The 23,564-nt window shown below is 38.4% G+C and overlaps 1 protein-coding gene across 1 annotated transcript in view; it reads right to left on the bottom strand.

Annotated features, from left to right (window-relative positions):
• Window positions 1-18,265: 18,265 nt before the first annotated feature.
• The window catches only part of MAOA (monoamine oxidase A), a 101,382-nt gene continuing 96,083 nt past the window's right edge, over window positions 18,266-23,564 (bottom strand). Inside the window, exons 15-16 of the mRNA XM_027875601.1 lie at window positions 21,814-21,876; window positions 18,266-21,529 (exon numbers count right to left, since the gene is read on the bottom strand). Coding sequence (XP_027731402.1) covers window positions 21,386-21,529; window positions 21,814-21,876 — 207 coding nt within the window. The 3' untranslated portion in view covers window positions 18,266-21,385. The remainder of the gene's footprint in view (window positions 21,530-21,813; window positions 21,877-23,564) is intronic.

The following is a 23,564-nucleotide window of genomic DNA, read 5'->3' as shown; positions in this document are numbered from 1 at the left end:
CCTCTATTGAATTACTAAATTACCTAGGAAAAGAAGGGCTCCGGGTCTCAAAGGGGAAACTACAATTTGTGGAAAGAGAGGTTAAATATTTGGGACATTTCATTAGTGAAGGAAGTAAAAGATTGGATCCTGAGTGGGTGGCAAGAATCCTCCAAACTGAACCCCCAAAGACTAAAAGAGAGTTACGGAAGTTCTTGGGGCTAGTGGGCTATTGTAGGACTTGGATAGAATCATATGCAATATTAACAAAACCCCTGTGTCAGCACTTACTGGAAGAAGAACCCAATTCTGTCCAGTGGACACTGGAAAGCCAACAGAGTTTTTGTCAGGTGAAAGAGGCCCTGGTATTTCCACCAGTTCTAGCCTTGCCCTCTTTAGAAAAACCTTTTCATCTGTATGTAAATACAGAAAGAGGAGTAGCTTTAGGAGTTTTAGCACAAATAAGAGGAGGGCAGAAAAGACCTGTAGCCTTCCTCTCTAAAGTCTTGGATCCGGTAGCCCGAGGATGGCTTGTATGTGTACAAGCTGTAGCTGCGACGGCTATCTTAGTAGAAGAAAGTAGAAAACTTACCTTTAGGTGAAGCCTGATAGTTAGTGTACCACACCAAATTAGATCTTTCTTAAATCAAAGGGCCGGGCGGTGGTTAGCAGATTCCTGGATCCTGAAGTATGAGGTCATATTACTGGGAAAGGATGACTTATTGGTGACCCAAGACTCAAATCTGAATCCGGCCTCTTTTCTTACTAGCACAGGATCAAGGGAAATAGATTTGGAACACTGCTGTTTGGAAACAGTGGATTTTCAGACAAAGATTCAGGAGGACCTTCAGGATTCTCCCATACCCGGAGCCAGAAACCTTTTCATAGATGGGTCCTCCCAAATGGTAGAAGGAAAAAGGAAAAATGGATATGCTATTATTGATGGGGATCAGCTCGCCTTAGAAGAGGCAGGAGGATTGCCAAAAGATTGGTTGGCTCAAACTTGTGAATTGAATGCTTTAAATCAGACTTTAAAATTACTAGAAGGAAAAAGTGGGAATATTTTTACAGATTCTAAGTATGCCTGGGGGATGGTGCATGTATTCAGGAAAATTTGGGAAGAAAGGGGAATGGTGAATAGTAAAGGCAAGGGATTGGTTCATTCCACTTTGCTAACACAAGTATTAGAGAATTTGTTGTTACCAGAGGCAATTGCTGTCATACATGTTAATGGGCATCAACCCACCTGGCCACACTTTTGAAGCTAAAGGAAATAGATTGGCAGATGAGGAGGCAAGGAGAGCTGGAGATAAGACATCCAACCAAGGTGATCCAATGTTAGTCCTAATCCCTTCTTTCCCTCCAAGTCTACCCCCTCCCTCCTTTTCTAAGGAAGAAGAAGGCAAGGCCCTAGAGTTGGGGGCCCAGAAGGGAAGCCAAGGGAACTGGTTCCTGTCTGATGGTTGGGAGGTATTAAACAAGGCAAGTATGAGGCAGGTGTTACAACACGTCCACCAAGGCAGTCATTGGGATGTATAGAATCTGTGTGATGTAGTTCTAACCCAGTATGTATCTCCCGGTTTTTATACCCTGGCGAGGCAAATAGTGGAGGGATGCCTTGTGTGTCGAAGGACAAATAAGTCAGCCCAACGTCGACTTCCCGCAGGAGGAAGATTCCCGGAAATTAGACCTTTCCAAAGCATCCAGGCTGACTTTACCGAGCTGCCCCCGGTTGGCCGCCTCAAGTACTTGCTGGTCATGGTTGACCACCTGACCTCGTTGGTAGAGGCATTCCCCACAACCCAAGTGATGGCTTCAGCTGTTGGCAAGATCCTTGTAGAACAAATTCTTCCTAGATATGGGCTAGTGGATCGGATAGACTCAGATCAGGGAACTCATTTCACTTCCAAAGTTCTTCAATTTTTGGTACAAGCCTTGGATATTAACTGGGAGTTTCATACTCCCTGTCACTCTCCTTCCTCTGGCAAAGTAGAAAGAATGAACCAAGAAATTAAAAGACAGCTCACTAAACTAACCTTAGAGACTCAATTACCTTGGACCCGATGTCTACCCCTAGTACTCCTTAGAATCAGAACAAAACCCTGGAGGGATATTGGATTATCCCCATATGAGCTTCTTTTTGGACATCCATATCCTGGAGGAAGTGGCAAAGGAGAAAATTGGGACCCTATATTCAGTTGTAAGGATAGATTTTTAAGGAATTATGTACATTCTCTGGTGAAGCATTTAAATGTGTTACAGCATAAAGGGCTTATCGCCCAGACGCCACCTTTGGGGTTCCCAGTTCACAGATTCCAGCCTGGTGATTGGGTGCTGATCTAGACTTGGAAGGAAGAAAAGCTCACCCCATCTTGGGAAGGAACTTACAATTCCTGCTGACCTCGGACACAGCGGTTCAGACCAAAGAACGTGGCTGGACGCACCACACACAAGTAAAGGGTCGATTCCACAGACTCAGAGGAATTGAAGTTATGCCTGCGGTGAAAGCCGCACACTGGTTGGATTCATGAACCCTAAACCCCTACCCTTATCAGTTAGAATTCTTTTCCTCTTAAGTGTGTTAATTCCTCTTCTACTTGTAACCATATTGTTGATTGGAATCTTTGCTTGTTTCTACTTCTTTACACATAATCATTTTACTTGTAATCAGAGAGTGACACCATGGGGATTTCCTTAATATTATTTCTGATCTGTTGTTTAACCCCCACACAACTTGCTCCTGTATCCTGGTCAGCAGAGAAAAATATGTTTGAACAATTGATGGAAACTGTAGCTCAGAATTTTAACTTGACTAACTGTTGGATTTGTAGTGGACCCTAGAGACTATCCCAATGGCCATGGGTCCCTGTTCCCCTGAAACCAGAATGGCCCCTTAGCAATAAATCTGTAGTAAATAATGAGACAGGCTTTTGGGAGGATTGGGAGGAACATTCCTGGCAGCTTATTGAGGAAAGGAAAGGAGTATTCTGCCTGAACCAAACAGAAGGGAAAATTGTATTAGGGGAAAGTCATTGCAAATGGACCCTTACAGGAATTATGGGAGCAGAAACATATAATTGTACTGAGGTCCAACAAGAATGGAATAGCAAGGGCACAAAGGACATGGCAGTCCTCCTAAAAGATGATAAAAAGGCTGAACTTTGGGAAAAAGCAACCCGATGCCAGGGGGTAGAAGGAATTCTAGAGGTCCCTTGTATAAATTGGGGATGGACAAATGAAACTGGGGAAAAGGACTACCTCTCATATTATTGGGATAAAGTGAACTGGACAGGAGATCTCATCACAACAAGCTGTGAATGGGAGGAGAATGTAGCCTTGTAGAAATGTCAGTATAAGGATAAGAACTTAGGAGGCGGACCTCTGGGGCCCTATAATATGTACTACTACCCAGTCATAGGAAATCATTCCAAAATACCTTGGGGGTGGTCAGAGGAGTCGGCACCTAAACTGCCAGCTTCGAGAGGGCACTATTGCATTTGCGGCCCCACTGCCCACACTCACCTCCTTTTTCATTGGGCTGGAGTTTGTTATATTGGATTAGTCCACCCCAAATTCTTTTTTCCTTCCAGGAAGAGAGGGAGGCCATCTTGGAATAAGATTATATGATAGCCTCAGTCAAGACCGGCTAAGAAGGTCCCTAGACACCTCTATTGCCAGCACAGGCAATGCAAATGGGTAGGGCAATGAATGGCCCACAGAAAGAATCGTCCAAACTTATGGACCAGCTACTTGGGCTCAAGATGGGAGCTGGGGATATAGGACCCCAATTTATATCCTTAACAGACTAATTAGGCTCCAGGCAGTGGTAGAGATCATTACCAACCAGACTGCAGAAGCTCGGGATCTGTTAGCAGATCAGGCTACCCAAACCAGAGAAGTGGTCCTCCAACACAGATTAGTTTTAGAAGGTGGAGTATGTGGGAAATTAAATCTATCCCCATGTTGTGTAAAAATTGATGATAATGGGGCAGTGGTAAAAGGAATTACTAAAGACATTAGGAAATTGGCTCATGTTCCAGTTCAGACTTGGTCCTCTCCCTTTAATACCTCCTGGTGGTCTTGGTTTGGAAGTAGTTGGAAATAAATGTTATGGTTCCTCCTGATCGCTATCAGTGGAATCATTCTTCCTCCCACATGTCTCCCATGTATGATGCAGTTAATCACTAAATTAGCACAGGATGCATTGTCTAAGATGATTAGATTAGAAAAGAAAGCCAAAGGGTCAGTTCAACTAATGATCCTAAGGAAGCAGGGATGGACCCCAGTAATGCAGGATGATAGGACTGGGCCAGAAGGATCATAAGTAACAGATGAAATAGTGGAGGGAATATACCAAAACTGGTGTGAGACATCTTCAATGAACAAATAAGAGGAGGGATTGAGTGAGATTGGTGAAGACCCCTCATAAAATTTAAACTTAAATGAGTAAAATAAGGTAAAGACCCCTAATAATAATATATGTGTACCCAGGATCTGAAATGAACAAAAACAAGATGTACTAAGAGGATACCTGAAGGAGGGGAAGGCAGGTGAAAACTATGTAACGATTCTGTAATTTGCACTGCTGTTGCTGGGGTAGTTTTTTTTCATGTTTAGATTGTGCCCTCTGAAGCCCAGTCAATGGGATAAGAGGTGGGGGGCTAGGGAGGGGTTGCGGTTAGAACCTATAAAAATGCTTGCTTGGCTGACACCACCTGCAGTCTTGCATCGAACTGCCTTTTGGTGCAAGTCGCCCTTTCTCAAGATCGAAATAAAATCCTTTCTACTTTCTACCTGGAGAAGCCTCTGAATTAATTTGGGTAAACGTCATCACTGTCCCACACATCACTTATCCAAATCAGTAGCAAAAACAGAAATCAGAGAAAGTGTACATATGAGAATACATTCCAGGGAAACCAGGGTGAAGAAGCTCTCCCATGGGGAGCAAGGTAACCCAGTTCAACAGGGTGAGAGAGAGAGAGAGAGAGAGAGAGAGAGAGAGAGAGAGACCTAGCTCCCACCCAAAGGGAAGCCCCCTGAAGTCTCTAGTGTAGCAGGTTGGTGATAGGGACATGATAAGACTGCCCATAACTCTTATGTCTTCTTAATATTTTTTCCTTCAGCAAACTAAAGTGGGGTCGTGCTCTTCCATCTTCTCTTCCCAAGTTGGAAGCCAGAAGCTAGACTTGAAGCTTGAAAAGAACTGAAGGGCTCTCCTCTCTCCTCATGTTGCCAGATCCTCCCAGCCCCTCACACCTCCACCAATGAGGAGGGAGTCATATCAATGGACTTTGGGACTGGGGTATACAAGTAAAACCACTGATCCAAGCAAAGAGCACAGGCAGAAACTGAAACGATACAGATCAACTATGCCAGAAAATACATGTGACTATGTTCTTTTGATAGAAGCAAGTTAAGATTTCAGTTCAACTGAAAGTTCCCAATCTCACCCAAAGAGAGATTGTCTCTCTAAAATCTCTAAGAAGACTAGCTGGAGATCAGGGACATGTTGAGGTGCTAGCTTCCTTTACATGTCTATAGCTTTCAGTCTTTCATGGGTCTCTCATAGAGTATCCTGAACCACAAGTGTCTCTCTACCCCAAGAAACTCTGGGATAATTAAACTCTACTCACTGTCAGATCAGTTTGCTCTCTATAAGCTTGTGGTCACCATTTGTTCCACATAGTCAGCTGCATGCAAAACACTGCAGGTATAGATAGAAACTTGGAAACAAAAATAAACAAACAATAAAAATGTATTTTTAAAAGCAACAACAAAAATTTGTATGTATGAAATATTTTTAAACAAAATACCCAGTTTTTATACAAATCCTCTTAATCACACTTCAAAACTTTCAAAGAGTCATTTGGATAGTGTACTCAAAATCTTTAGCCCACCGAAGTTTTACCCGTTGGGGTCTTGGCTAGTGAAATAATTATCAGAGTTAGATTGAACCTAAAAATCACATCCTCTAGACTAATAATATTTAAAGGAACAAATGAATATAATTCTAGTTCAGTATCCTTTCTCTCTGAGGACAGCAGAGTGGTAGTCTCTGGCCCCAACTTCCTGATTCCCCTCCTGGAAGGAATTAGTCTCCCATGGAAAAGTAAAAGGCAAGAAGAGCCTAGAAATGTCTATTCTGCCTCTGCTCAAGCCACACAATACCCCCTTGTTACATGAGGTGGCTAGCCTTCACCATACTTGCTATCTGTTATTTATGATGGTTTCATGTAACCAACATTTGATGGGAAAGGGCTAAACTGTTTAGTGTAAGCTGAGGGATCTTTCCCTTGATAAGAGTGATCAGAAAAGCAGCTTTGTTTTAAACCCCCCTAAATGTACCCCTGGACCAGAGATATTTGAGCGAAATGGTTAAAAATCTAACTCCATATTTCTCTTGAAGATAGCCAGGAAAAAAGTAAGCATCCAGCTAGGGTCCTTCTTCTGCTCCCCTAAAAGCAGAAATGTCAATGCCTGGCTTTAGTAAGCTTAAAACATTACTAAGATGTTTGGGTCACCTTGTCTTTCAGACAACTATGCCAGAAAATACATGTGATTATGTTCTTTTGATAGAAGCAAGTTAAGATTTCAGCTCAACTGAAAGTTCCCAATCTCACCCAAAGAGAGATTGTCTCTTTAAAATCTCTAAGAAGACTAGCTGGAAATCAGGGACAGGGAAGCTCCTTGCTACTGCCTGCATGTTGCACGTATGTGTAAAGATATCCCATGTGGAAATGCACATCTTACATAGGCACACACATCTTAGATATGGGGGAGGATCCAGGATAAAGTTGAAGCCTTCACTTTTGCAGAGACATTTTCCTCTAGTACTTGAGTTATTGGAAGAGCTTGTAGAAGAGACAAACGTTGAATTTTCAGTTATGCTTAAAAATGAGCAAATGCTACAAAATCAGGGCTTAAATTTATTTTTTGTTGTTGACTGTCTAGACTTAATAAAGTAGCAAAAACATTCTTTAAACATTCAGATTAAACTTAAAAGTGTGTTATGCACTTTTTTTTGCTTTTGTTTTTGTTTTTGGGGAGCCATCTGTGAAACATTTATAGCATATGACTGGTTATTGGGATTCTCTAGTTTGGGATCCACCAGGGAATATTTTGCAGGTTATTTTCTGTCATTGTTTTAAGCTGCAAATCTGCAAATGTACAGTCTTTTTTCTGATGTGTGTATCTCTTACAAGACAGAACAGTTCCTTTGGACATAACATTTTCATATTTGTGCGTTTGTTGAATGTTTAAGTACTGATACTTACTGTGTTACTGAATCCTAGACAAATATTGGTGTTGAAGCTAATGTGGAAAATATGAACTTTGTATAACTTAAGTGCTGGTGCCTAGCTGATAAATGGTTTTAATTTTTTTCTTTATTAATCTGTCCCTCCCACTACTCTCCTGTTTTCCCATAGTCCCTCCAATATCAATCATTTTCTTTTTTGTCATCTTCACCATCCAGATGAATATGACATAGTACCTCAGAATTGTTTTAATTTTTCATTTCTCTAATTATTAGTGATCTGGGACATTTTCATATAGTTGTGAATGCCTCGAATTTCTTACCTTAAAAATTGCCTGTTCATATCCTTTTTACAATTTATCTATTTGGGGAATGGCTTTTAGTTTTACAAATTTGAATTAATTCCTTATGGGTCTTGAAAATGAGATTTTTATCAGAGAAACTTGCAAAAATTTTTCATAGTTAACCATTTCCATTCTGATTTTGGGTATATTTAATTTGTTTTGTAAAAACTTTTAAAATTTTACATAATAAAAAGTATCCATTTTACCCTATGTCATGCTCACCATCACTTGCTGGAGAAACTAGAGCTAAAAGATTGATGTTTTCTAAATAGGACTGCAAAAGAAATATACACGTTTCTCAGTGCCACAAAAATTTTTTACAAAACCTCGCCACAGATGAGGGCACAGAGATATTTCAAACAATGCAAAAGGGTAGAAATAATAAACACATAATTTACAGAACTTAATGCAGTAAAAACAAGATTCAGTTGAGGAAGCAGAAACAAAAGCACAAATACAAGAAGCATAGGCTCAAATGGAGGCTTAATAGTGAAATCCTAAATATTGAGTGTGTTACAGAACAAATTACAGTAACAATGAATAATTATGTGAAAGAAAATAATAACAATGAAACAACATACCAAAATTTTTGGGATTCAGCTGAAGCAATCAGCAAGGGAAAAAAATCATCCACCTACCAATTTACATTTTAAAAAATAGAAAAGGAGAATATTGATAAACTGAATAGGCATTTAGAAAGCCAACAAATAAAATAAGCAAAAAGGGAGCTATTAAACCTTAGAGGAGAAATAGATAAACTGGAAACCAAAGTAATTATAAAAATGACAAATAAGACTAAAAGACAATTCTTTGAAAAGATTAATAAAATTGATAACTCTCTAGACAATAGGATTAAAAAGAAGAGGGAAAAATGAAACAAAAAATTAGCTGTGATAATCATAAACTTTATATTGTTTGATATCATATTAATAATGATAGGATTCCAAAAATGGAATCATTTTAGCTAAGTGATTCTAATACCCATAGAAGCATATAGACAAACAAATTCTGAGAATGTACAAAAATATTTATAGATCTTTTTGAGATAGCAAAGTATTGGAACCTGAGCATTATGTTATACAAATGTAATGGAATAGTATTATACTGTAAGAAAAAGGATGATTTCAGAGAAACCTCGGAGGACTTATAGGAACTGATGCAGAGTGAAGTGAATAGAACCAAGAAAATAATTTATACAAAGACAGCAATGTGATAAAGAAAATGACTTTGAAAGAATGATGAACTCTGATCAGTGTAATGACTTCCTCATAGAGAGGTGAAGGACCCAGAACACAGAACAACATATATTTCTTTTTGACATGGCCAATGTTTTGCTTGACTATATATGTTTGTAACAAGGGTTTTGTTTTTCTTTCATTCTTAATAGGAGAGATGATATGAGGGAAGGAAGAGAAGGCAAATTTTTGTTTATTTGAAAAATAATTATATGTAATTATATATTATATATAATATTAAATATAAATTATATACATGATTTTTTAAAAGAGTGCTCCAAATCACTTAGTAATAAGAAAAAATGCAAATCCAAACAACCTTCACACCCTGAAAACTGGCAAAGATGACAAATTATGTTGAACAGGCCATGAGAAGAGAGATATTCACAGTAGTTGGTGGATTTGTGAATCACTATAACCACTTTGGAAAGCAATTTGGTATTATGAAAATCAAATGACCAAAGTGTTCATACCCTTTAACCTAGCAATTGTATTACCATGCTTATACCACCAAAGAGATCATAGATAGTATATGTGACTTGAATTAAGAGATATGAGTAGACAATCCCATGTCACCTATTTGCAGAGATGGGAGGTCCATACATATTATTCATTGCATATATTTTCAGATGTTTTCATTATATTAATCAGTTACTCTAATATTTTCATCTTTTTTTCATTGTCTTTTGTCTTTAAAAATGCCATTGTTTTAATAGAAGATGGCTCTCCGACAGAGGAAAATGGGAGGGATGCTAGGGAAAATTACTGTGATTAAAAAACAAAAACAAAAGATGTCAATAAAAACTTGGGTAAAAAAAGTCAAAGAGAGTGGAAAGGTCCCTTCTTTTTTATTATTGCAAACAGTTTATGTAATATTGGAACTCATTGTTCTTTGAATATTTGCTATAATTCACTTGTAAATTCATGTAATTCTGGAGTTTTTTTCTTTGGGAATTAATTCATGGCTTCTTTAATTTCTTTTTTTTTGATACTGTATTATTTAAATAGTCTATTTCTTTTGTTAATCTGGGTATTTTATATTTTTGCATGTGTTTCTCTATGTGCTCTCTATTATTACTTTTGATAGCATATAATCAGGAAAAGTAGTTTCTGATAATTTCCTTTATTTCTTCTTCAATTGTTATGAGCTCTCCTTTTTTATTTTTGATATGATTTGGTTTTCCTCTCTCTTTTCATAATCAGATTAGATAACTATTTATCTGTTTTATTAGTTTTTTTTTAATGGCTCCTAGTGTTATTTGCCAATTCAATGTTCTTTTTGTTTTCCATTTTATTAATCCCTTCTCTAATTTCTAATTTTACCTAATTGGGGAACTTTGATTTACTTTTAGAGATTTCTTTTTGGATTTGTTCTTTCTCTCTTTTATTGATGAAAGTTTTTAGAGCTATAAATTTTCCTCTCAGAACTGGTTTAGCTATATCCCATGTTTGTCTCACTAGAGAAAAATTAGCAAAAAAAAAAAAATTTGTTTTAGGCTCTAAATGTGAGGTCCTTATTTTTTTCTTGGTACATATTTCCTTTATAAATCAAACAAGTTCTTTTTGACATATTTACAGACTTTTGCATTTGTTGATTTGTTTAATGTTTAAGTGCTGATGTTTTCTGTCTACTGAATCCTGCACAAGTACTGATACTGAGGCTAATTTAAGAAGTATGGATTTTGCATCATTAAAATGCTCATTTTAATGGTAAATGTTTATATTTTCCTTTTTGTGATCAAATAGACCTAAACTTCTTACCTTATTATGGACAATGAGATCCTTAATGACAGCAGGTTCATAGAGTGAGGCTTTCTACATTGGCCTAGTAACCCTGTGTAATCAATCCCAAATGCTTAATCCTTTGGAAGCCTCTCCTTGGGGCCTTATTTGATATTACTTTCTTTAGTTTCTAACTGAGCCTATTTTTCTACTATTGATTGAATCTGGAATTCTAGTAGGAATGCCCTTTCAGTGATAAACATCTACCAGGAGAAATCTCAAGGCTCCTTTAGCACAGAGACACAAAGGAAATTTTTCTGGAACTCAAAGGAGATTGCCAATCATATAGGCACCTCGGCAGAAATTATGGTGTGCCTTATGGAGAAAGTGACATCTGGAAACTTTGACCATGCCTATTAAGACGACCCTATCCAATGAGGAAATTGTGAAAGAGTTTTCTCCCAGAACAGTCTGGTTTCTTATTTGAGAATGAGGGGTGAATTCCTGTTGACACTAGATCCCTACTCCCTTTCGGGAGAGTATCCTGAGCATTCACATGCCCTTGGATCACTGTAGAGGACTAAGCTTTCCTTCTGAGATGGGAAGCTGTTTTCTTTTCTTTTTTAAGGACATTCCTACACCTCAGAATGCTGAGGTGGAGATGTATATTGGTCTTGCTCTGAGAGAGTGAGTTCAGAGTCTGACTACATTTTGTTTTTACACAGTATTTATAAAGGATTGTAAGTGTATTAATACACAATAAACTTGTGTCATTTACTTGAATTCAATAATATATAGACTGGCCACAAAAGAGGGAGAGGAAGGAGAGAGACAGAAGGTAGATTTTTTAAAGTGCCTTCCTAATTGTTCAATTTACTGTGCATATATCCTAGAGGGAGAATTGGTACATGATTTTTTGTTTACAGATGATTGTGCACTTGATACAGTCTCTGAGGCTGAGATGTAACAAAGTATGGATCCATTCTCTACTGCTTGTGCTAGTTTTGGCCTAACAATTAACACAAAGAAAACACAGGTTCTCCACCAGCCAGCACCACACCATCCATACATGGAACCATCAGTTACAGCAAATGGAGAAATTTTGAACACTGTGGATAAGTTCGCTTACCTTGGCAGTATTTTTTCCAGGGGTATATAAATGGATGATGAGGTTGATGCACACATTGCCAGAGCTAGTTCAGTGTTTGGGAGGCTCTGAAGGAAAGTGTGGGAGAGAAGAGGTATTAGACTGCCTACCAAACCAAAGGTCTATACAGCCCTTGTGCTGACTTCATTGTTGTATGCCAGTGAAACACAGTCTACCAGTACCAAGCCAAGAAGCTGAATTTCTTCCGTTTGAGTTGTCTTAGGAAGATTCTGAAGATTGCCTGGCAAGATAATGTACGAGAAACTGAGGTCCTTTCTCAAGTTGAACCGCCAAGCATTTAAACTCCACTGCAGAGAGTGCAACTCCAATGGGCTATCCATGTTGTTTCAATGCTAAACATATGTTTGCCTAAAAGACTATTTTGCGGAGAACTCACATAAGGCAAGCACTCACACAGAGAACAGAAGAAGCAACACAAGGACATTCTCAAGGTATCTCTAAAAAACTTTGGAATAGATTCCAATACTTGGCAGACACTGGCAAAGGATAGTCCCGCATGGTGTGCCTGCATCAAAGAAGGTGCCATGTTCTATAAGCAAAGCAGAATTGCAGTAGCTCAAAAGAAACATGAGATGCACACATTTAGAAACATCTCCACTTTAAATGTTCATATGGACTATTTTTGGCTGACCTGTGATAAAGCCTTCCAAGCTCATATTGGCCTGATCGGCCACAGTTGGACACGCTGTACCTTGACCCCAACATAGTGATGTCATTTTGGTCCTCTTTGAGCACAAAGGACAACAACCAACCAACCAATCTTGGAAGGAGCACAAAATGGAAGAACTAAATCTGTTCTCTCCGAGGGTTACCTGTAGCCTTTTATAGTCAAATAACTTTCTTTGCTGAGTGTAATTATAAAATTTCTTCTTCATCTGTGATTCCATCACAGTCCAATTGTTTTTGCTCAATCTGGTAAAATTGATGAGAGGGACCATCTTAATTGGCTTTCCTAGTATTCCAGGTCATATAAAAGGCAACCAATATATTCCATTGACTTCTCAGTGCTCTCTTTTGACTCACAGTGAAGCAAAAAGGAGAAATAATTATGTAGTGATAAGATCACCCTCTATCATCTTCACATTTATATGGAACTGTTAGGTATAGTTAAGCACAAAGCAAACCCTGAATCCTGAGGCCATAGCAGCCTCTCTTGGCCAATTCACCCAACTCCAACTAGCATTGGTTGAGTGGGGTCCCCAGAAGGATAACTACTGATTAGAAGCCAGGAGACCTGGGTTAAAATCTTGCCTCAAACTAGCTGTATAATCATAGGCAATCACTTAACTTTCTAAGACTCAGTTGTCTAATTTTTAAAATGAAGATAATATTTGTACAATCTACCTCTGAGAGCTGTTGTGAACAAAATGTTTTGACAACATTAAAGTGCTATAAAATATATTATTGTTGTTCCCATTATCTTTCTTTCTCAATGCTGCTCTGATGCTGCTAGCATGGCATGGTGGATAAATGCTGAACTTGGAGTCAGGAAAATATATTTACTCTTCCTCTTATGTGACATCCTATCTCCTGTCTCTGTACAAGGGCATCAATACTATATTTGTCATGTAAAAGGAATTTGGTAGAGTTTTTCTTTCTCAGTTTTTGAGAATAATTGGCATAATATAGGTATTCATCATTCTTTTAAAAAAAAAGATTTAATTCCTGTAATTTCGCTTTGACCAAGGTTCTTTCCTTCTCCTTTGATAATTCCTTAAAGGTAGTTCAATTTTATTTTCTGAAATTGTATTATTTAATTTGGGCATTTTATACCTTTTACAGTATACTACATACCATATAGTATAAAGTATACTTTTTATAGTACTTCTTCCAGGCGCTTTACAAATGTTATCTTATTTGATCCTCCTAACAACCTCTCATAATAGCCCTGTTATCTCCATTTTACAGTTGAGGAAACAAAGGTTAAGTGACTTGCCCAGGGTCATACAGCTAGTATCTGAATCCTTATTTAAATTCTTCCTGATCTTCCTGACTTCAGGTCCAATGCTCTATCTACTGTACCATCTAGTTGCCTCATGGTTTGTCCATGGTCCTTTATTTAGTTCTCACCACTTTAACTTCTATTTCTTTAAATTGTGCTTATATCATTATCCCTTTGTGTCTTTTTTTTTAATCATCCCTTGATGGAAGATCCCTTGATCCCCCTTTTTTTGTTTTATTTTGGTTTTGCCTGATAAGTCAGTCTTTCTGTCTTTTAAAAAATAACGTCTCTACATGGAGTGATTGATTTCATCACTCATTCTTTCTTAGTAGTTGTACATATTTATACCTTTCCTGTATTTTTATTTTTTGGTATGTTTACAGGAATGCCTCAAATGCTTTTCCTTTGTTGAATATCTATCTTCTTAAATGGTAATTAGGCACAGGTTTGTAGGTTACCATCTGGGGTTGCAGCTTGAGTTTCTTTGCTTTTGAATAGGTACTATTTCCATCTTTGTCTGCAATTTTTCAGAGATACTAAATAATTTTGTATATTCAATTTTTCCCGTTTATGCTTGAAGGTCTTTCTCCTCATCACTTACAAAATTAGTTTTTTATCATTGAAATTGTTGAATTTGAAGTACTTTGAAGTGGTCTATGGTTTTCTCTCAATTGGTACTGTCATCTGTATTCCAAAGGCTACTCATATTTTTCCTGCACTGTGACACTTGGATTTTTTGGTGTGCCATGGTCTTCTGGGAGACTTATGATCCTTACAAATAGGTATTTCTGTGCATCTTGTCTATAATATCAATGATTTTGGTTTGTATAAATACATATATTCTTTTAATGTTGTTGCCTTCTTTTATGCCAGATTTTCCTTCACTTCAACATTTTGTATTCCAGAATTCTTTTCCTTCTTGTGAGACTCTCCATATTTGATTTAATTTTTTTCTAAACTGCTAATTGTCTTAAAATCTTTATATCAAAAGTTCTAACTTCTGACCTATAGCCATTCTAATCTTTCCTTTTTTTTGAAAAAATAGATTTTGTCTAGAACGATTTTCAAGTTTCTTCTTCCATGCCACTTAGGAATCCACAGGATTCTTTCTATATTTCATCAGGCATAAGTTCATTTTCCTTTGTCTTATATTTATTGCAATCTTTGCCTGCTCTTTGTGTATTTAATGCTCATTCTTCTTATTGGTTTTAGGATCCTCTTTGTTCATTTACTCAACTGCACACTGGGTTAAGAGATTTTCCACTTAAAATCTTTGATATTTCACTTTTTAAAAAATCCCTTAACTTTTTAACTCCTTTTTTTTTGGTTTTTGGTTTTTGTTTTTGTTTTTTGTAGGTTCACCCAAGGAAGGCTACCTCAGCCATTCAAGTTGGGAGAATATGTTCACCAGATTTAGGAATTTGTTGTATATATGGGGTAAGGAGAGGGTAAGCATGGCTCTAAGGCTGAAAATCTGGGTAATTAGAAAAATAGGGAAGAAATAGGAGATAGTTTGGGGAGGAAAGATGATGAGTTGTTTTGGACAAGTTGAATTTGAGGAACAGAACATCCAATTCTAAATTTCCAATAGATAGCTGTTGATGTGGGACATACAACCTTATTTATGCATCTGAATCTTTCTGTCATGTCCCACTGCCCCCTCTTTTCCTGGCTCCTATACAAAACTTACCTATTCTTCAAGGCTTACCTCAAGTTCTACCTACTCAATGAGGCCTCCAGATGAGTTCTTTCCCCAAACTTTCACACCATTTGGTATATATGCTAATCTTCTTTCTTCAAAAAAGGGTCCATCCATTTTTGTGTTGTGTTTCCTCTCTGAGTTTGTTATCTGGGGGAAAAATACTGAACTATGATTTGGAAGATTCCAAGTACTGACTCTTCCCCTAACTTGCTATCTTTGAGTTTGGGCAAGTGCACTCCTTGGACTTCAGTTTTCTCATCGATAAAAGGATTTTTAACTGGGTGACTTCTAAGGTTCTTTTTAACTTTAAGATTCTGCATGCCAGGAAATGTTTACAAATATAATCTAAAGTGGTTTGATGACTTAATAAGGAACTGAATATTATCAAATTCTCCATAAGGTTAATAGGTCAAGTCTGTCCCAGCATGCCTAAGTCACCCTTCCAATGCACAGGTCTGATCATGCCATTCTGATATTCAAAAATCTCCAGTACGTCTCAACTGTCTAATGTCATGTTTCTAGTATTTAAAGACCTTCACAAACTGACTCCATCCTACCTCTCTAGCTTTATCTCATACTACTCCCCAATAGTATTTCAATGTTCCAGGCAGATTAGACTAGTCCACTCCCAATTCTCATTTTTCCTTACGTTAATGTCTGGAATGGGCTCAGTCCCTTTGCTACATTCTTCTTATTTTATATTTATTTGTATACATGTGATTCATACCTGTGTCCCCATTCCACCCCCATCCCCTAGCAAGGTAATCTCTTTGAAAGCACGGTGTCATATTTTTGTATCTCTAGCAACTAGCAAGTACCCCGTGTGTATTACACACTTAATGCATATTTATTAAAATGAATTGGCATCTCTCAGGTTGGAAACACTACACTTTTTTGTAGAGTAAATCAAGGCACAGAAAGACAAAGCAATCTGTTTACTGTCAAATATGTAGAAACAGAGGCCAAGTTATAAAGGAAATTTAAGAATCATTGATGGGGCCAGAGAATATTGAAGATCGAAAGGACCTTAGTGATTATCTACCTAAAACCTTTTAGTTTGTAGGTGTGGAAATCAAGTCACAGATTATAGTGCCTAAGTTGGAATTAAAACTTAAGCCTTCTGACTCCCAATTCAGTGTTTCTAACACCTTTATTATACTGTAATATCTTACAGTCAAGTCAGAACATTTTAGTAACAGATGAGTCTCTATGACTTCAATAGAAGATAGGTCATTGAGCCAGTCCTTAAGAGCATGTGCAAGACCCTCTGATTCAACCAACCTCCTGAACATGGGAGACGCCAGGGAACTCTTCTTCCAGAAGAGTAATAAGGCTGTGTAATGGTAGATGCCTTGGAGAGATTTAGAGTACATGCAGACATTCTGTAACTGGTTCAGGTCTGCTATCCATATGATGAGGATAAGCCTCTGACTGGCTGAGGCTGTATGGCTGGAAGTATAGTCAGCAGACATTAACCAACCAGAACTGCGGCCCCTCCTCTTCAGCTGATTGCTTCCTGCTATTGGTATGCTACAGAAAGACAATGTTATGAAAGAAATACAAAGCCAACACGTAGCCTATGAATATGGGCCTCAGTTTTTTGCCTCACTGTTGTTTCATTTTAGGTGAAACTGGGGCTATGACTTTGTGAGTTTCAAGGGGTCAGGTGAGGCAACTCATGTCAAGGAGGGTCAAATCCATGCTGGGTTTTGCAGCCAGCCTCTACTCTACAAGGAGTGACTTCCAGGAGCAAACTGGAGGTGAGATGAGGACTCATCTGGTAGAGCTCCATCTGGAGACCCATTCTCTCCAGAGAACAAGATAGTACAGGGTAAAGTGTGCCCTTGGCGTGTTGGGAGGAGAATGTACTTTTGTGCTTTCTAGATCTTCAATGGCTTTGAAGCAAGTATCCCTTTGAAAAAGCTAACTGATATTAGTTAAATGGAACTCAGACACTGGTTACTGGTTGCTAACAGTAGTAGGGGGTTCAGATTGAAATGGGAATTTCAATCCAGCGATGTTGAGGTTTAGAGGTTTATGGGTGCTGGGACCCCAAAATCATAAAACGTGGGTCCTACCCAACTGAATTTGACCCAAGCTTGCTTTCAGCCAAAGACAAGGTTTATTTAAGATCTGCCATATTGGCCAGATTCTTAAGGAATCTAAGCATTTGTATTGCTAATACAAGCAGGCCAGATCTTAAGAATCTGAGCACCTTAATGGAGACCAGAAGGACCTTATGTATAGAAAGACTGTGGGAGGGATCTAGGAGTGGACAAGTAGTCTTGGGTGCCTGGAGAAGGGGTCTAAGGATGATCCAATAAGCTAGGATGACTGTGAGGTAACAGAAAGCCAGGCACCTGGACCACATGGCCAAGGGAGAATGGAGCCCAGATAGGATTAAGGGTGGGAAGTGGCCTGGGCCATAGGGAGGTAAGACAATGGAGGGCTCGGCTAGGTTAAGGGTAACCAAGAATGGGGAGATTGGGTGAAGGTGATAATGAAAGGCCAGTTGATAGGATTATAGCCTCAGGCAAATGCCAGAGATTTGACCACGTGGGAAAGTCCAGGGCTTTTGCTTTTTGGGGTGGACATGGTCTTTTCCTTTTAGGGGTTCAGACCTAGTCCCCATTGTTGGCATTAGAGACAGACAATCCAATTCCTGAGAAGTATGCCTAGAGCCCTAAGGGGAAAAATGTAGTAGGCTTTGCTCTCTCACTGTATCAATTTTTCCAATCAGATTTTATGAATCCAAATAAGGAGTTCAAACCAAGTAGCTCTGGGGTTTAATGCTAATTCCAGCCATAAATTTGTGGCTTATGCTTCATTGTTGGCCTCATGCCATAAAACGGTTTACAGAGCTCTGTCCATAAATCCAAATTTACGTTCCAAGAGAGGAAGCAAGATTAACTCAGAAGTTGATATTCATTCTACTTTATTAACAAACAAGACAGTAAAGGCAAAATATTACTTTATAGCCAAAGAACACACACATACTTCCACATAACGCAACTTTGAGGCAAACTTGAAACATAAAACATCAGACACTAAACTGACAAATTGAACACATTCCCCAATCCTTAATTTCAAAGTTTTTCTAAAACACAGTATGTTAACATTTTCTATTAACACAGTTAATAACCACCTCAAGTTAACTGTTACCCATTTCTAGAGATCTTACTGTAGTTCTCCTACTTCAATCTCGGAAATTCTGAAGTAGATGGCCTAATAAGAGAACACACTATCAGATTTTTCAAAGTGACTTCATTCGTTTGGTCCAGGAAAGGTTATTACAATCTCTATATTCAGGTAGGTAACATGATCTGTAAGTCCTTGCCTATAGCTGATTCCATGAAAATGTCTGGATTGGCACTTATTTTTTGACTAATTTAAGCTGTAGTTTAAGACAACTGTACTGACTAGAATGGATTGGCTAAGAACAAGAGGGAATAAGGTTCCTCTTGTTTTTTCAGAGGAGGAAACTGAGGCCCAGGGAGGGCAAGTGACTGTTCCAAAGTCACGGAGCTGATCAGTCTTCTGAATCTTGGTCAAGGCTATCTCCACCCTGTCATACCACAGCTGCCTACTGATGAAGCAGTTAAAACCTGGGAGTCAGTTGTATTAACACCCCTAGGCCATTATTAAATCTGACCCTCATGCCCTATAAAGCAGTGGTTCTCCACTGAAGAGCTAGGAGTGACTGTGATTGACTAGGTTACAGCAATCCCATCTACCCAGGGAATACAGCAGAAAACCTGAAAGCAGCCAGCCAAGGGTTCAGAGCTACCAGCTATACACAACTATCCCAAAGGCTGCTTTTTACTTAGAAGAGTCTTCCAGGCTTCCTGCTACCTTAGAGCAGTACTCTTTAAGAAGGTGGGGATTTAATAAATCAAATCTACCTAGCTTCCTTTGGCAACCAATAGTTCTTCTCAGTTTACAAGGCGTGGTAGACTGAGAAAGAAGGGCAAAGCTGGCCCTGACAAATGACAATAATAGTGAAGGAGGATCCAGGAGAGGCTGAAGAATCACATCACGGAACAGCCACTGGACGGGACATGTGGCTTCTAAGGGCATTGAGCAGATGTACTATGAATGGTTATAAAAGGAACCCTGAGAAATCAAGGAAAATCTAAATTTTTGTTTAATGAGAATATGAAAGTGTTTCATTATTCACTTGACAGAGAGCTCGATAAAAGTTAAATTGTTTAAAGTTTTGGCACCTGAAGGGTTTAGCTTCAGTTATCTGGAAAACTTACTTAAGTGAAACATACTGGTCCCTGGACTTATGTTGGACAAATTATTTTACATAGATACTCACTACATTGCCATGAGTGACTTTTCAAGATCTTCTAAATTACTTTCTACAATTATTATCTGGATGGCTTCTTCTCTCCCCTCCTCCCACCTCACATTACTATTAACAAGATATCCCTTCTGTATGTTTAGAAATGCTGCCTAGGATTTAAGAAAATTTTCAAAAATGTGACAGCAAAATGGCATCATGAGGAAGAAATGTGTACTATTGGACTTCTAGAATAAAGGATATTTATAATCCACTTGATTTCCTGTCTTTAAAGTAAAATGAATTTAAAAGGTCACATAATTTTCACTGATTCCTATTTTCTTTTGATGAATGATTTATAAGATTATATTTGATATCCTTCAGAATTATTTTTGAAAATACATAGTAATCTGAAATCTAAAAATGTTACCATATATGAGTACAATTTGAATCTTTAGCAACATTATTTCATCAAAATATTTGGTTTGATAACCATCTAATCATAATGTAGAAGAAAGTGGTGCTATGAAAACAGAAGTAGCATTAAAGTTTAACCTCTGGTCTAAGTGAAAAATGGCTGCAATAGGAAAAAAAAAAGAAGTTCCTGATGCCCCTCCCCCCAGTTTCAATTCTAACCCCAAACCCACATTTCAGGTTTTCTTTGACAATGATTAAACTGATTCTCTCGAATTTCATGCAGTACTGGGGGGCATACTGGTTTTATCTGTAAGAATATACTAATTATAAGCCTTTAGAAAAATGCTTGGTTTGGACTAATGTAAGCTTCTACTCATAGACTTTATCCTAACCAACTTTAAACTGTATACCTCAATATACCTTAAACACTTTAAACTGTATACCTCAGTAAATACATTCTTCTCAGGTTTTGAGTACATCTCTAGCAGCAAAGGAAAACAAATACACACACACACACACATACACACACATACACACATCTAGCAGCAAAGGAACACACACACACACACACACACACACACAGCAACAGAGAAGACCAGATAATAAGACAATTTGTGGAAACTGAAAATGGAATGGCATTCCCCACAGCAGATGTATATGAGATGTACACAAACCTTAATCCAATGTTTTTATTTCTAGTATACCACATTAAAATGATTAAGAAAATAATTTTTTAATGATTAAGAAAGGAGGCCTGCTCATTGCAGGATACACTGTGAACAGTGGGCTCTAGAAACCTCCCCATTCCCAAAGAAGGAAGGAGTGGTTTAGTCTGCACTGCCACTTGGCCCTCAGGCCAGCCTCCCTGCTGTGATGATCATTTCATAGGATTGATCCTTAACTTATGGAGCCACTGCAGACAGAAGCTTAAAAAGAAATTTATTAATGAAATCATAAGGTGCTCTTGTTTTTTAAAGGAGAAAAATCAGAATATAGAAGTAAGTGATTGTTTCTTATGAGCATCTGATCTTTCAAAGCTTTCCCTTGAGATTTTCAACTTCCTGAAATTCAAAATCTGACACTATGGTTTTATTCTATCAATGAATACAAGTTAATCGGCACATACAAGTGATGGGACAGACCCTGCTCCTACTGAAACTGACTGAGTGCAATTTTGGGGGAGATGACTTTAACACTGACAGGGGAAAAAACTGGCTTGTAAAATCCAGTGCACAAAAATAGGGTCCAATGTTACCACATTTAATTTTTCCAGGTTTTCCTTTTGATGATACTGGGGAAGGAAGAAGCAGAAAGCATGAAAATGAAATTTTAGAATCTATCGTGCCAAGCTCTTGCATTTGCAAATAATCATACAGAGGGCAATTATGGAAGAGGACACTCCGAGAGCCATCAGCAGGCCTGAAACCGATGGTAAGTTCCTCTCCCAGAAGGTGGTGGTGATTGCCAGGGCTGGAATTTCCTGGATAAAGGAACACAAAAGTACATCTGTCAGGCTGTCTCAAGAAGAGGTTGAGCTGGGCTTGTATATCCAAGAAAGAGCAGGCACTAAAATATTTTATGGTAGACATATAATTAACCCAGAGGATCACAGGGAAATTAAGTATGGCTAAAGATATGACAAAAAATTGAAGAAGGAAGGGGGGGGAGAGAGAGAGAGAGAGACAGAGACAGAGAGACAGAGAGAGAGACAGAGAGAATGAAAGAAGGAAAGAAAGAAAGAAAGAAAAAAACCAACAAATTTACCTTTGACTCTGGTTCTGGTACCCAAATTTCCTTTTTTGCCACCTTCCCCAAGGCATTCAACACCTGAAAAGAAATACGATTAAGTATTATTGAATTCATTCATTCATTTATTCAATATAAGTGCCTCCTATATGTAAGAGACTTTTCTAGGGGCTAGTGTTACAAAGATAAGCCAAGACAATCCCTACCCTCAGGGGACTGATGATTTAATCTGCAGGAGGCAAGGACAGGGCACAATACATACAAAAATAATTCTGATACAAGATAGAACGTGATGGGGCAAAAGAGAAATATAAAAATTATAGTAAAATCGCCCGAGTTTTCCCAAATTCCCCTCCAAACAACTTCAAAATAATGTCTCAAGATGGATTCTGGAGCAGCAGAACCAACAAAAGGACAGGTTGAAACAATTTTCCAGCCCACGACGACTTAGAAGGTTGGCAGGAAAGGTCTGTCTCGCTGAGATAGAAGAATGTAGTCCAGCAAACACCACACCCAACAAGCCAGCAGCAAGGACCTGAGCCTTGGAGCAAACCAGCAGTGAGGCCTCCAGACTCGAGCCAGCACGACCTAAGCCTGGCACAAGCAGCTGTGAGACCCAGGCTATGGCACAGGGCAGTCAGTAGAAGCCACATCTAGCACAAGCCAGCAGCAGGCCTTGGGGGCAACTAAGCCTGAGGCAGCAACTTCCAGAGCTCTCACCCACAGACAGAAAGGGGGTCAGACAACTGATCAGAAGGCGATTATAAGGGACCCTTTGCTGGAGGTGTGTACAGGATTCTGTCACAATGCCTATCCTCGGTTCCAGGTCACAGTCCAAGGGAGAAGAAAAGCACTAAAATCCTAGAGATCCTGGCATCAGGGAAGCAGGGACCCTGTTCACAGTTCTGGGGCAAAAACAGTACTTGTGATTGCTCACAGACCAGGGTACAGGCCAGGAGAGCAGCAATCACACCTCTCCTTAGACCATAACACCTTGGAAGAACTGAAAACTTACAGACCCCCAGAATTAGCTCTGAAAACAACAGAACAAAAAACCTGAAATCTGGGAAAGTGTCCCCTCTACCTTAGGAGCAGAGACCAACTTTAATATAAAGTTGAAATTCAAGAAATGGGCTGGAAAAATAAGCAATCGACAATAATAATAATAACAAAGAATACAGAAATTTAACATAGAACAAAAAACATAGAAAATTATTATGGTGACAGGGAAGATCAAAACACAAACTTAGAAAAGGACAACAATGTCAAAATGGCTATATGCAAAGACTCAAAGAAAAATGTAAATTGGTCTCAGACCCAAAAAGAGCTCCTAGAAAAGCTCAAAAAGGATTTTTCTTTAAATCAAATAAGGGAAGTAGAGGAAAAATTGGGGGAAAACATGAGAGTGATGCAAGAAAAAAATAACACATTAGAAAACAGAAGTGACCAAATGGTAAAAGAGAGATGAAAATCTACCGAAGAGAAGAACTCCTTAAACAGCAGAATTGGCCAAATGGAAAAGGATGTACAAAAATTCACTGAAGAAAATAACTTCTTAAAAAGTAGAACTGGACAAATGGAAAAAGAGGTACAAAAGCTCACTGAAGAAAATAATTCCTTAAAATTAGATTTGGGCAAGTGGAAACTACTAACTCCATGAGACATAAAGAAGCAATAAAACAAAATCAAAAGAATGAAAAAAATAGAAGAAAATGTGAAATATCTCATTGGAAAAACTGAACTGGAAAAGAGATCGACAGATAATTTTA

Source organism: Vombatus ursinus, unplaced genomic scaffold (assembly GCF_900497805.2).
Source record: "Vombatus ursinus unplaced genomic scaffold, bare-nosed wombat genome assembly UNPS02014809.1, whole genome shotgun sequence".
NCBI classification, from domain to species: domain Eukaryota; kingdom Metazoa; phylum Chordata; class Mammalia; order Diprotodontia; family Vombatidae; genus Vombatus; species Vombatus ursinus.
The sequence above is the reverse complement of the archived record's forward strand: the minus strand, read 5'-3'. Positions and strand labels throughout refer to the sequence as shown.